At 34.2% G+C, this 15,271-nt stretch overlaps 1 protein-coding gene across 1 annotated transcript; it reads left to right on the top strand.

Annotated features, from left to right (window-relative positions):
* Positions 1-5,964: 5,964 nt before the first annotated feature.
* LOC123545333 (uncharacterized) lies at positions 5,965-8,717 on the top strand. The gene is made up of 4 exons (XM_045331665.2): positions 5,965-6,195; positions 6,453-6,893; positions 7,210-7,650; positions 8,178-8,717. Exons 1-4 carry the CDS (start codon positions 5,982-5,984, stop codon positions 8,618-8,620), a joined length of 1,539 nt encoding a protein of 512 aa, XP_045187600.2. The 5' UTR covers positions 5,965-5,981; the 3' UTR covers positions 8,621-8,717.
* Positions 8,718-15,271: the final 6,554 nt, after the last annotated feature.

Genomic DNA, 15,271 nt, shown 5'->3' with positions numbered 1-15,271 from the left:
ATTTTACTATGTTTACATGTAAGGCCAAAAAGTCTATGTCCGGTGGAAGACCGATGGGTGGAGTAATGGTTTTAGTTAAAAATTGTTTTGTATCTATGGTCAAACGTGTCTGTAATAATTTTAAGTATGGTGTATTACTGACGTTAGACAAATCAGTTTTTAATACTTTAAATGATATATTGTATGTTTGTATATATATTCCGCCATAAAAGTCTCCATTTTATGAGCACAACACAGTGTCTGCTTTACAGGAATTAGAAGATATTATCATAAGTAACCATTATTTAAATTTGAATTTGATATTAAATGGTGATTTAAATGCTCGAACTGCCAGTGAAAATGATTTTGTTCAAATAGACGAGCGTATTCCAGAACTAAATGAGTTTGAAAAAGTAATTCGTAATGGTGTATGTACTGTGCGACACACTTTAGATACCAAAATAAACAAATTTGGCCGTGAACTACTGATGTTTTGCCAAACATACTCATGCAGTATTTTAAACGACCGGTTTGGTCGCGAGAGCGAAAGATTTACCTTTGTTTGTCAGAACGGAAGTAGTATTATTGATTATTTTATTGTAACTAATTCTATATTTGATATGACCAAGTACTTTGAAATATTATCTCGAGTCGAGAGTAGTCATATGTCTCTGCTTTTATCTATTAAACTGCCAATAATACAATGTCCTCAAGAAACTCGAATGGATGATAGTGAGAAAGGTGAATTGAAATACAGTATTTCAGAGAGTAGTAGGGATGAATATAATAGAATTTTAGCCGAGAGCATAATAAATGATTGTTTAATTCAGCAGAAGTTATGCTGAACGATGACAGCAGTGATATAAACGTAACTGTAGGTGAATCTGAGGCCGCGATATTAAGTAGCAGTGAACAGTTTCGTCACTGTAAGAAACGCATTACTGATGGTACAAAGAAAACATGGTTTGACAAAGACTGTAAAAAAGCCAAGTCTGAATCAAGGAGGCTTTTAAAACTTTATCGTTCGAATCGTTCTGAACAAAATCTAAATCAATTTCTAAACAGCAAACGTAAATATAAAAATATGTGTAAACAGAAACGTAATTTGTATAGTAAGGTGACGCTTACAAAGCTTGAGCAGAATACTAGAGACCCCAGGTCTTTTTGGCAGGAGATTAAAAGGCTCACCGGTAAACCTCGCTCTGTGCCAAATATACCACTGAACAAATGGTATGACCATTTCAGTAGTTTATTTACGGTTGATACTGATCAAAATAATAAAAAAATTAGATCATGCCACAGTGTATGATGCTGATCTGGATGAAATAGAGCAACTTGTATTTAACTCTAGTATTACGGACACTGAAGTAGTTAGCAGTATAAAATCGTTGATACTAAATTAAGCTGTAAATGGAGATATTATTCCTCAACATTTAGTTTATGGTGTCAATGTGTTATTGCCTTTTATAGTTAAACTTTTCAACAGACTATTTTCAAAAGGCGAATTCCCGGAACAGTGGACCCAGTCAGTTATAATTCCAATACTTAAAAAGGGGGATGTTAATAACCCAAATAACTATCGGGGAATAGCTTTGTTGGAAGCGTTGAGTAAAGTTTACATTTCTGTAATAACTAAGTGTTTAACGTTTTTTTTAAATGCATACAATAAAATCTGTGAGTCACAGTGTGGCTTTAGAGCTAGCTATTGCACAATTGATAATGGTTTTATACTCTATTCTTGCATAAAAACTACTTTTTTCACTGGATCCGCCAATGTATAAACGGGAGAAAATCGTGTGCAAACAAGGCAATTCACGTGCTGTTAAAACATGATTTTTATTTTTGAAATACTTTGCCAGGGACGTATGTATGTATTTCTGCGCAGACTGGTATTTGGCATCTGCATCTTGTTTCTTCCATAATAACCTCTTCTTGTAGCATTATAGATACAATGTAATCCATAGTATGTTTAGCTGTATCAGTTTCCAACCCCAAACGTACTGCCCCCATCAATGTACGCACTAGCTTCTCTTAGAGTTTACTCCCTTTACAAAGCGTCTGTTCAGTTATTGTAAATAACTGTGAATAAATAAGTATCGCGTGTAACTTGTGCTATTGCCCGTTTTTAGGTATTAATTAAAGATTTTTGTTAGTATCAGTCGGTTTGTTTTTACCTGATTGTTCGCAGAGTTCATATAATAAACCTCGAAAGCTAGTCACTAGCTTCGTACTCATCCGTACTCTGTTTGTTCGTACTCAAAATTATTCGAATGTGAAGTTGTTATTCTTAGAATAATTGTGTTCCTGTTTATCAAATGTTTAAGTTATATGCAAAAATATGTGTAATGTAACGTTTGTAATAACTAAAAATAAAAATAAGATGCTCAAAAACCTTCAAATCACGCTTTTAGTAGTGTTGTTGTTATGTGTGTCCCGGTTATGGATATTTAAAACATGTTTACCGTTTCCAAGAACAACAAGAATGGTAAATGAAAATGTACCGGAATCGTCAAGTCATCACATATGAAAACAATGAATTTAGTCGTCGTGTAAAGTTGTTCTTATGCAAGACTAGCGACAATACACGTTTGTTTTGTGTATTAACGCCTGCAGAAGCCCTTGGGATATGTTTCTGAACTCGACCTTCGGTCTCGGTCACAAACAATCCCACGGGCTTCTGCAGACGTTAATACACAAAAAAACGTGTATTATCCCTACATTCTATTATCTCAAAGTACTTCTGAATGAAGAAAAAGCCTGTATATGTAGCCTTTATTGATTTTCAGAAGGCCTTTGATTCTGTTGATAGGTCTTTACTGTACGAGATTTTAAGAAAAAAAAATGTGCAAAGGGTAATTTATTTAAGCCTATACAAGCGATATACGTTTCAGTGAAGGCATGTGTTGAAACAGATAATGGTGTTACTAGTAATTTTGAATGTCCAATGGGCTTGCGTCAAGGATGCAGCTTGAGCCCTATATTGTTTGTAATGTTTATTGATGAATTGTACATGCTATTTAGTGAAAACAATATTCGGTGAATTCAGTTATTTCCAAGTATTGTGGAAATATTTTTACTGATGTTTGCTGACGATATTGCCCTTCTCTCCGATACTATTTCAGGTTTACAGAAAGAACTGAACTTGTTATATCAATTTAGTAATCAATACAAGTTAAATGTTAATATAACAAAAACAAAAGCTTTAGTATTCAAAAGAGGCGGGAGATTATGTAGAAGAGATAAATTGAAATATGGAGGTAGCTATCTTGAAATTGTTAATGGTTTTACTTATGTTGGAGTTTACTTCTCAAATAGATTATCTTTATACAAAATGGCCGAAAGTATGTCTGTTAAAGCCAGAAAAGTTCTTCTTTATCTTTTAAATTCATTACAGCATTTCAGTGTATGCCATATAAGACTTATTTTAAAATATTTGATACCAAAATTGCACCAATTTTGTTGTATGGGACAGAGATTTAGGGTTTGAAAAAGCCACAAAGTGTTGAAAATTTACAGGTAACTGCATGTAAACGTTTTTTAAACGTTGGTGAAAATGCTTGTTATGATGCAGTAATGGGCGATGTTAGTAGATACCCAATGTACATATTTGCTGCTAAACGAAGTATTAAGTTTTGGAATAGGCTTTTAAATATGCAAAGTCACAGATATATCCGGCTTTGTTATGAAATGTTACTGTACTTAGACAGATTAGGTTATAGTAACTGGGTAACGGAGGTGAGAACTAACCTTTTTGAAAACGGGTTCGGGTATGTTTGGGAAGAACAAACAGTTGCACATCCAGAAACGTTTTTAATGATATATGTTCAGCGAGTAAAAGACCAGTATATACAATCTTGGAAAGTTAAATGTGAACAAAATGTAAAACTAAATTATTACGTGCACTTTAAAACCTCTTATATTGTTGATGAATACATATATGTTGTTGATGTTAAAAGATATAGAAAGCAACTTGCTATGTTTCGAAGCTCAAACCATAATCTTATGGTTGAAAAATGTAGGCATTATGGTATTGACAGAGAATATCGGCATTGTCCCTTTTGTGAAAGTTCACTGGAGGATGAGCTTCATTTTACATTATTTTGTCCTCCGTATAATGACATCAGAGCAATATATATCTCAGACTTTTACAGTACATATGCGAATGAAGAAAAGTTTAATATGCTTATGTCGAACGGAAATGTCGAAACAATACGGAATCTTTCAATGTATTTATATTATGCCTTTCAGAAGAGAGAAGAATACTTGTCTATATTCAAATAGTCTATTGTACAGGGAAATAAAACATATCGTTTTATATAGAATGATTGTAATACGCTGGCTTGTAACTGTCACAGTGACTGTATATTATGATGTTTATACTGTATGCATATTTGTGTATGGGCCGGAGGCCTTATGTACAATAAAGAATTGAACTGAATTGAATTGGCTCACGGCAAAAAGGTAGGATCAGCTAGGTACCAGTTTATAATGAGTATACCATAATCTGGCAATGTAAATGCATTGCGTCTGAGAAGAGCAGTGAAGAACAAGTGAAGTTTTGTACAAAAAATAAAAGGTATAACTTTGAAGGTGCGAAAACAATACCATATTGATCAATATTACGCCAAATCTATAAGAAATCATTTGACAGCAATGAAAAGCAGACTCGCTTCGACCGAATTTGCTCATGAAAGGTTTTTTTTTTTGTGAGAGGTAACGGAATGTGAAACACCCTTCACGCCCAGCACTAGCTCAAGCTAAGTTATGTTACATATATATTGAATGTACTCCATTATCCCAAAGGAGAAGAAAATATTACAACACTATTCAAATGCAGGAAGACTTTGTAAGGCCACCATACGGAACTTAATATTGCTGCCGTAATAGTTAAAAACATCTATAAGAAGATGCGTTGAAAGCATTTTACTGTAAGATAGAACAAGTACTCAGCTATGGACAATGTTTTTTATAAAAACCACCTGTATACGTCTTGTAATTTATAGTCATAATTCAAAAGAAAAACTTAGTTTTTGAGAACAAGTGAAATGATCACAAGACTCGGATTTAGGAGTTAGAACCAAGAAGGCGAGAATATGATTGGCTATAGAGCGATTTCAAGAAATGTCCTTTGTTACAATTTTGTTCGCAAGACTGTAAGAAAAGCGTATCAACTAAAACTGTTCGTTACAGGAAATTGTAAATAAAAGTTTACTCGCGTTAAGTGACCCACCTAATTCTAACAGAAGACATGGTATGAAAAACACAGGAATGCTCATGTAAATATAGTGATCTATATATGCATATATATTAAATGCCTTTGTAAAAGAAAAAGCATCAAGGAAACACCATTACAGGCATGACAAAATAGATAGGCCAGGAGAAAAGTAGCAAAACAGCTGTTATTTCCGGACAATGTACAAATACAACAAATCAAGGGCCATTAATCCACAAAAATTACTGAACCGGAACATGACAACAATATGCACAAAGGGGCTTGGCACTAATATTTCCTGTATGATTTGGTGGAAATCCGTCAAATGATATAAATGATATATAATGATAAGGGTCATAATTCCAATTAAAATCAACAAACGAAAAAATGCCGACGATATGCACAACTTGTCATAGCTTTGAACGTTCTTGTGAAGTTTGACGAAAATCTGCATAGTTGTGTCGGAGGAGTTGCTTGGACAAATATTTTGATGGACGGATGGACATACAGACAGCACCAAATCAATATGACTCTACCACCACTACACTTGGGAGACATGATAAAGCGTGTAGTTAAGCTTTTGCCCGCTAAATATTCTATTGTTAGGCATAGACGTACAGATATATCTAAACTAAGCAATATAAGATTCATGCATATGACAAATCTGTTAAAAAGTCCTTATCAAACTTGCACTATTGCGCGAGCTTGAAATACATTTTTTTCAATGTATGGAATTTTCTTATCAGTATTACTGTCTTGTGTCGTAAGTTGAAACGTTCACTGCATAAAGATGGATGCGTTGCGCAAGATGACAATATGTTCTACCATATGGATTTTATTTATTTTCAGGTCCGGAATAGAATCTGTACGAATCAACAGTCCGAGTGCAGTGTTTCATTTCGTACGAGAAAGATGTTTCCCAAAACAGGACGGTAGCACAGCAGGAATATCAAGAACTGGATTACTGAACAAAGGAGAAAATAAACTGTCGGATCATAACGATGGTGAATATCAAAATGTAGAATTTAGTCTTTTCTCTTTTCAGTTCATTTAAAAAAGAGATAATGGCTAGAATAATTCCGCATATTTTTCACTTGGTACTCTTCGCATTACCTTATTGCCTAAAGAAGAACGTCGGCCGCAGAGAATTATTTTCATAACTTCATGTATTGTTGAATTAAAAAATGGAAACTAGAAATCCATTAAATTGAAACATAGTCTATCAGTCAGTTATTCTAGTATCCGTATTTCTATATTTCAGTGTCACGGGTAATCAAGAAATCCCGAAGACATGCTGATGGGACAGTGGCTTTTTATGTCGCTCTATCCACTGATATCGCCGGTCTTGGAGATAGTGAAGAGATCCCATTTGATCAAGTTATTCTAAACGAAGGTGAAGCGTTTGATCCAGTGTTCCATAGGTTTGTTTGCCCTAAGAGTGGAGTTTACATGTTTCGGTCTGCTTTAATGAGTAAAGCAAACAGCCATATTGAAACGGAAGTTGTTAAAGACGGTACCCCTGTTTTCCGCATGTATTCGTCTGGTATTAAGACTAGCTATCATTATGACCAAGGCTTCAATACAGGCATAACAAATTGCGAAAAAACTCAGAGGGTATGGGTTAGAGTGAATGGCAATCTGGGTACGTCTGTGAGGCACTTATTTACAACGTTCTCTGGCTATCTCCTTTGGGAAACTGGGGGTAAGACATAAACGTTCATATATAGATTTGCGTTACGTTAAAATTTGTATAAATTTATCTAAAATGACAAAGGTAGAATAATACATATATACAAATTTTAACTCAAAAAAGTTCACTCAGATGTAACTTAATTAATATGCGCAAGTCAAGGATAATTTGTGCAACAATCATAATTTACACTATTGAGCGCTAATAATTTGGCCTCCATGCTATTTACGTTGTATTCAACGGAAAATTGGCAAACCGTACTTGTAATACTGTTCATTTTTGACAAACTAAGCTAATGGACAAAATATCAAAATATTTGTATTTTCAGCGTCCCGGACTGAAGTGAATACTAGCGCAAACATTACCAACGTGGCTTTCCATTCTTACTTGGGAGAGACGATCAACGACCTTAGAGTTAAACAAACTATTCCGTTTGACAAAGTGATTTTGAACGAAGGCAATGGTTATGAAAATAATATAAACCATAGATTTACTTGTCCGGTGGATGGAATATACATGTTTCAGTCTTCTGTACTGTCTAACTTTGGAGCTATTGAGACTGAAATAGTGAAAGATGGGGAACAGTTTGTCCGTATGTATGCAGCTGCAGACGGACAGTCCAACGACCAACATGACCAAGGCTTCAATGCTGGAATTATACATTGCAGCAAGGGTCAGAATGTCTGGGTGCGAGTCAGTCAAGGTGCATCCGTCATGCAGTATGAATTCACAACCTTTTCTGGATATCTTATGTGGCCAGTAGGGGAAGGTAAGGTATTCTGACTTTTTAGCAAAATCAAAGAGACGAATGTTAGTCACGCTAACTATATATTAGACGTTGCAAAACTGCAAAAATCATCAATTTGCTAATCATGATAATGTTTTTCTTATGCTATGAGTCTGATGTTAATCAAACTTTCGTGTGCTTTGTATTATTTTGGTCATTATCAATATTCGCATGCAATGTAAATAGCATTAAATCTATTTCAGGTTTATTTAATTTGTTGAAACATAACTGTTTTGAAGCTGCATCTAAAATAAATTACTATCATCTGAAAATAAGAGATTACCAATACATGATAATATTACAAGTCATAATATGTACGTATTTGAATAGTCCATAACACTTCCTACCATATTCACAGATTTTGCATAGTACAAACCTCTGCGATGCAACAAAAATGTTTTATATGATGGAGACAATAGATATGATTCGTTTAAAACAAGATTATTTTTTCTACACTATGTTTCACTTATTTCTTGTTAATTCTCATTTATTTACCTCTTTTGTTTCAGCTTTAACTCCACCAGAGTTAACAGAAAGAGCATTTAACATTGACCCTACCCAGATTGCATTCAATACCTATCTGTCAACTGATGCGGGTAGAATCGGAAAAAAACTGACTGTCCCATTCGACAGGGTATCTTTAAACGAAGGAAATGGATTTGACATTAGGTCACATACGTTTATTTGTCCTGTTCATGGGATTTATGTTTTTCAGTCAGCCTTAAAGGTCAACTCTAGTCAAATGGAAACTGATATTGTTAAGAATGACTTTTCAGTCGGTCGTATATATGCTCGAGTCCTGGCGGGAAACAGCCACTTTGATCAGGGATACAATTCAGTAATCGTAGACTGCAACCGTTCCGACAGGGTATGGGTAAGGGTAGGCAGTCTTTCAGGTACATTCATAGATTATCATAACACGACAACCTTTTCCGGCTTTCTTCTTTGGTAAATACAGGACAAAAGTCAAAAGTAAATTTAAATAGAACTGAAGGTTTTTCAGCGATGCTTTGACTTGTGTTTGGAAGAGATAAAAAAGATTCCATGAATATTTTGCACATATGTTTTTATTTTTCAACTTTCCTTCACATCGATATGAAATCTCCTCAATAACCTTGTGATAGAGCGCCAATTTATAGTGCGGCATGTTGTGGGTTCACTCCCTGACAGTGTCATACAAAATACGTGGAAAATGGTACTGTTAGCTTCCTCGCTTGATGCCCAGTAATTTGATGATTCTTCTGTCACGTGTGTGTTTGTGCGTGTGTTCGGGTTTGATTTCTTTTTTTAACAATGTTTCAATCATATAAACGACGGCCAACACGACATAAACGAAAATGTTGCAGGCTCGGTTTGATTGAGCCTGTCCATGGACGATAGTGGAAGTGCAAGCTACCGTCCAAACTGTAATAAAACTTGGCATTGAGCTTACTGCTTCAAATACAGTCTGTCGTTTAATATATGACTGAACAATTGTTGAAAAAAGAAGCTAAACCCGAACACATAATCACACCGAGTTGAAGTTCTTTTATCATTCCTCTGAAAATTTGAATCCGAACACTTCCATGTTAAAGTGCATAACCAACAGGCCACAAATATAATAGGAACAACCACGTTAAAGTAGTTCTGCACGTTTGGATCGAAATTTTTCTACAATGTAGAATTTGATTAAACTCCGATTTTTCTAAACTTCAGAATACACTTGGAAAATTCAGCAAATAAAAATGATAGGGTCGTGTGCTTGATTTTTTGCTAGACTGATTTGAAAAATTTGGACCTCACGCAATTTTTCATAATGGGAGTCTATAGGAAAATAATAACTTTCATAATATTTTCGTGAATAGAAATTTTTCTACAATGTAGATTTTGATGAAACTTCTCACAGTTTTAAATAAACATATTGCCTATAATGTGGTGAAATAAAATGTATAGGTCAGTGTGCTTAGTTTTGAGATACTTGACCATGATTGAAGTGAACCGAATATTTCACGCCAATTTTGAGACATTACTTTGAATTATTTAACGTGCCATATGTTTTAATATCATATTATGAATTTAGAAATATAGTAACAGTGTCATTTTAATAAATTTACTCACTGGCTGTCATTAATTCATAAAATGATTTTCATTTCCGAACGCCGAATCCAGGCGTTTTTCTATGTTTTCCGGGTAAATGACCTTACGCCATCACTTCCGGTTGATCAAACGTGCAGAACTACCTTAAAAGAACTCAGCCCCACCTCTCCACAAAAACATAATGGGAGCGTAAATCAGTAGATTTAAAAATTCCACAATTTGCTTTGATGCGCCATAAAAATACAATTTTGAGAAATGTTAGGGAAAAGTTAAGCAAATGTATTGCGTGTACTTAGCACTTCAGCAAGTGACTTTTAAGCCTGTCTTTTCTGTTGTTTTTATGATAAAAACGAGTAAAATTCTAGTTTCAAGATACTGAAGTTTGAGGCAAAATTAGTCCAAATTGCACATATTGCGCGGCCTGTTCCTCATTATCTGCAAATGACTGACCTAAAATATATGTATATTCTAAAGCATGTGACCAGACAAAAATAATGGTGGTATGAAAAATGTATCATAACCGTTCACCTTTTTCGCAAATTAGAGCTGAATCAATAAGGATTGATGGCCGTTTCCCTGTCGTCTCATTTTCGTTTCCTCAGGTAAGATTTTAGAGCTGACCGTCTACACGAAGCTAGCAAAATCGATTCAAGCAATCATTGATGTCACAAAACAATTACTCATAAATAACCAGTTGAATATAAATGCCTTTAAAATATATCTACATCTACTTATTTTATTCTGACAACTGGCCTATGCCAGTTAAAAACCATAAGGCAGTGTATGTATAATTGTATGGATATTTGACTCAAAGGACGAAGTTTAACAAATATAAAGCAAGGACAAAACAAACATTAAGGAACACAAAAGAACATAGATGTGTACCGCATTTGAACGTCATAAAAATTACTTTAAAAAAATATCCCCACCGGGTGATTCCTTAAAGTTGCAATGGTAACAAAAAAAAAAAAAAAAAAAACAACAAAATATTTAAGCCACAGAAATTATTATTATTAATATATAAAATGCACACTTTTTTTATAAAAATCATTGTATCCTCGAGATTCAGTCAGTTAAAAAGACTGGAATGTCATTGATGATTCGTGAGACACGATAACAGAGATTTGAATATATAGATATTTATTATGCAAATATTAAACCAATTCAAATGTGTAGTACAATTAGGGTGTGTATATAAAGCAGCGTTGGAAGTAACCTTACTGGGTAAGTGGATTGTTGTGAAATATGCACGTTCGTTTGTACTGCTAGGCGCTTTGCCAAATTGGTCTGGTAAATGTTGCGGTGATTTTTTCGTATAAATTTCTCACTACCTATAATAATTTATAATGCGAACTTCTATCCTCGCGGATCTCTATAGGAAAGTCGACTGTTCTAAGTTTAATTATATCCCTACAATGCTCACTATTTCTTTAAAAATCACTGTGTCACTTTTCAGAAAGATGAAATATACCTTCTCTGGTCCTAATCAGTTAAGAAAGATTAAAATACGACTGCTGATTTGTGAGACATGATAACAAAAACTTTGAGTATATATGCATATGTTGAACCTGTGCAAATGTGTAGTACGATTTGGGTGTGTATATAAAGCAGCATCAAAATGAACCTTATTGGGTTAGTGGACTTGTTGTGAAATATGCATGCTCATTTGAACTGCTGGGCGCTTTGCCGTAATTGGTCTGGTATATTGTGATGGTCATTTGTTCGTATAATTTTCTACTATAAGCGTGTTCCCAAATTATTAGTTTTGTTCACGCTGTCTTTTGGTTTACTTTGTCTATGCCATTTTTGTACAAATCCATTATGTGCACAGTAAAATACGATATACTATATGCACTGAGTTGTGTAAATATGAAGATAAACTATAGTAGTCGCAACTTGACCGCGATGGTTGACCTTAGGCTGATTATTCATATCGATTATTTCATTGTAGAAATCAAGGGTGCTTAGGGTAGCCGTGTATATATTAATATAGAATTAGTTTGTATACAGTACAGTATCAAAGTATATACTTACATTTGATCAGTTAAATATTTCCAATACACTAATTTATATTTACACAAATTTATATTTCCTTTTTCTCGTGCAGCTCGTGTTTTACGTACACTCCTTTTCAATAATAAGTTGTGCCTCATTATGCATTGTAATGCAAAGGTCAACCATCGGGGTCAAGTTGCGTCTACTATAATGGAAATAAATGTTGTAAAGTCGTAAAGTCATTCAGGACATAGATGATATTTTTTAAAAACGGAATATATACTTAATATATACTAATTACAGGGCACAATCAATCAAAACTATAGCAGAAATATGCAATACCTCGCAAGCCCCCATGAACTGTGTATATAGATATGCTTTGCGATGTTGTTTATTCACAGTAATATCTGTAAAAAGTGATAATTGTTATTATCTTTGTATCCTGAAATTGATTTCCAAACAATGCTTTTGATAAAGGTTTAGTTTACTAAAACTGATAATTGTGGTAGTATATTAATGACCGCTAAAATGATTACAAATTTTACAATCTGTTTTAAATCAAATGTTAATTTCTCTACACAATTACTTAATTTGAAGTTCAACCATATTTTATGTGTGTGAAAAAATACGGCAGATCAATTGGCTGATCATTGTGGCAGCCATTCAAGTGTTTTATGATGTCATTTGCATACTGCTTAATTCTCTATTTAGCAAATAACCTTTTAAATAGATTAATTTCATGTTTCTTGAAGGTAAGATGGTAATTTCTTTCATTATAACTGGAAAACTCAGGGAAATTATTTTACAGAAATAAGTAAATACTGTTCAAATATGTATATAGAAATTAAATAAATCCGCCATTTTGTTTTTTGTTGCCACAGAAATGGCTGCCAATTTGATAAAATATTTAAATGTTCAATATTTTCTCATTTCTAAGCTGATTTTGAAAGTTCTTTCACTTCTTTAAATGATTTAAGAAATCCTAGCAGCACAACACTGCCATTCCAGCTAAACGTTGTTCTTTTTGTCTACAGATGTGTTTTATTAAGTTCAGAGTAATAAAAAGAAAAATCGCCCACAGAACGATTGTCGAAAATGTTGTTCTAATCAAGATAAATGATAATCTGTGAGCAAAATAGCGACCATTTTGAATTCCAAGATAGCCATCATACCAAAATATGGAACCAATACCTTTTGTATTCAGTATTGTAATATTTTTCATAAATACGTAATTCCGAGGAGTACAGCAACAAACAGTAGATTGTCTATTCAGAACATACCATAAAAAGTACATTGTTTCAATTCATACTGACTTTCAATTACTGCCTTGCTATGGCGGTAGGTTAAGCACAATACTATATATCAAGGCAAGCGAGCGTATATAAGTAAGTAAACTAATTGTTCGTTATAGTAACTTGTGTACATGGCAACAATTAATACTTGTAAGAGTTACATACAAATTGAATAACATGTAACTGTTACATAGCATAATATTATAATGAAAGTGTAGGTTTATTAGTCAATACACAACCCAGTTATGCAATATTATCATACGGTGATTTCCTTCAAAAAGATAACTAAGCTTTAACCATTTTCCTGGTATGTACAGACGGCAGTGTTTCCATTTTTTTCGATTTGAAATAATGTATAATAATGAACATATAATGATATACATTCTCGCTAAGAGGCCTACCATGGTTCCCTGGTCTCAGGATTATAACGAACGTCTTATAGATGAGAATGCATGCTGTATGGCATACCTTAGTGACTGCACTTGGTGCGCGATAAAAGGAATCTCCAATACAATTACGTGGGCACATTCTACAGATTCTATCAGCCACTGCTTCGCCTTCGTAGCGTCCTGTTTCAATCCGAAGTGGCAGAATATCACAACGAAACTGTGCCATGATGGAACATTTTCAGCAAGGAACTGGTATAGTAGCGGAGTCTAATTCCTTTAACTCCAGTAGAGGTGGAAAACACATTAGAGGGTTATTTTTGTGATACTGTTCAGTGAATGTACAATGTCCTCTGAACTTATGTCTTCAAAACACCTGTTCGCCAGCAAGAATTAACTATCATCTAGATATTAACAATAGTGTTAATAATGAACGAGCTATATACAGCTACATGACAACAAATTTATATCAAGGACATTTGATGATAACCCTTCGTCCGAGATTTTATCTTTTAGAATAGGGCAAAACATTGATTTCCACCAATCACTAGGGTTAAAAAGCCACTGTCAAATATAAGCATGAACAATAATTGTAAGACGGCTGTTACTGAAAGGAGACGTAATTAAGGTATACACGGGTTTCCTACAAAATGTTTAAGGTATGAGATATGAAATTGATATTAGGTTTGTATGTACTAACATCTCCTGTCGTTTGTTTAATGGATCAGTAATAATCCGATCGTAGTGCTTATCGCCGAATTCGTCACTGTCACTACCGTTGTAAAGATTACAGAAATTGTGTTTACATAAATAATCTTCAGGAAGATCCTTTGCAAGCATAGAATGCTACCAGGAAAAATGATAGCTCACTCGGTTTGATTGAGTCTGTTCATGACAAATGATGGAAAGTGCAACTGTCACACCTCACGGCTTAAGCACAGTTCTATTACATAGATATTAAATGAACTCCATGATCCCAAAGGACCAGAAAAAATAACAACACTGGATACAAGCACGGGGAGACTTCACGCCACTTAAAGATTGCTGCTGTGATAGTTAATAACACCTTTAAGAACATACTTTGCAAGCGTATACAACTCTTAAATATGATATTTTCATCAAACGTTGTGCGACCATATTCATAGATGATTTGTACAGGAATGGGGTTATTTTGTCTTGGTCCAAGTTTTTTCTTAGCTCATTGGTATTTGTTGTGGACATAGGTTGAATATCAAGAGGCATAGCCTGCCAATATGCCCGTTCCGTTTGCTGCAAAGTTATACTTGTTTTCTTGCCGTTATAAATCCAGCTCGTTCGGCATACCGCGCCTTACGACTGCAGGCACATCAGAGAAAATCGTTTTATTTGGTTCCATAGCTGGCCATAATTCACTCAGTTCGTCCGTCCACTATGACTTCTGGTTTTTCTTGAGTTGAAATGTATTGCACATTCCATAATTCGCATAATGTACTGTGTATAAAGTCAGATTCTTCTTGAGTTTCTTTCGCATCTTCGATTGATTCGGTAATTTCATCAACCACATTTCGGGCAAAATTATTATCCAAAAAATCAACTAGGATTCGTTTTAACTTATATCGGCGAATATACAGGGGTCAAGTCCATTATTCTCTTACTATCCATGTCATTAACTAAAACATCAGTTCACTGATTGCTTAATACATGTTAGATTTTCGCTGGTGGCATTTTTAAATGATTTCCTATCCTTGTTGCCAAACGACGATTTAAATAGTTAATTTTGGATAAGTATAGATTTAATTATAAATTTGATAAGCATTCTTCACAAAAGGATGCATTGGCAATTACAGATTTAGACGAAGTAGACTGATTTACCTG

The sequence above is a fragment of the Mercenaria mercenaria genome, chromosome 1 (genome assembly GCF_021730395.1).
Source record: "Mercenaria mercenaria strain notata chromosome 1, MADL_Memer_1, whole genome shotgun sequence".
NCBI classification, from domain to species: Eukaryota; Metazoa; Mollusca; class Bivalvia; order Venerida; family Veneridae; genus Mercenaria; species Mercenaria mercenaria.
Note: the sequence above shows the minus strand (reverse complement) of the source record. Positions and strands in the feature narration are given on the sequence as shown.

Coding starts and splice junctions, on each gene's coding strand:
- LOC123545333 (XM_045331665.2), top strand. CDS start 5,982: ATGGATGCGTTGCGCAAGATGACAATATGTTCTACCATATGGATTTTA. Junction 6,196..6,452: donor ACTGTCGGATCATAACGATG/GTGAATATCAAA, acceptor TCTATATTTCAG/TGTCACGGGTAATCAAGAAA. Junction 7,651..8,177: donor TATGTGGCCAGTAGGGGAAG/GTAAGGTATTCT, acceptor CTTTTGTTTCAG/CTTTAACTCCACCAGAGTTA.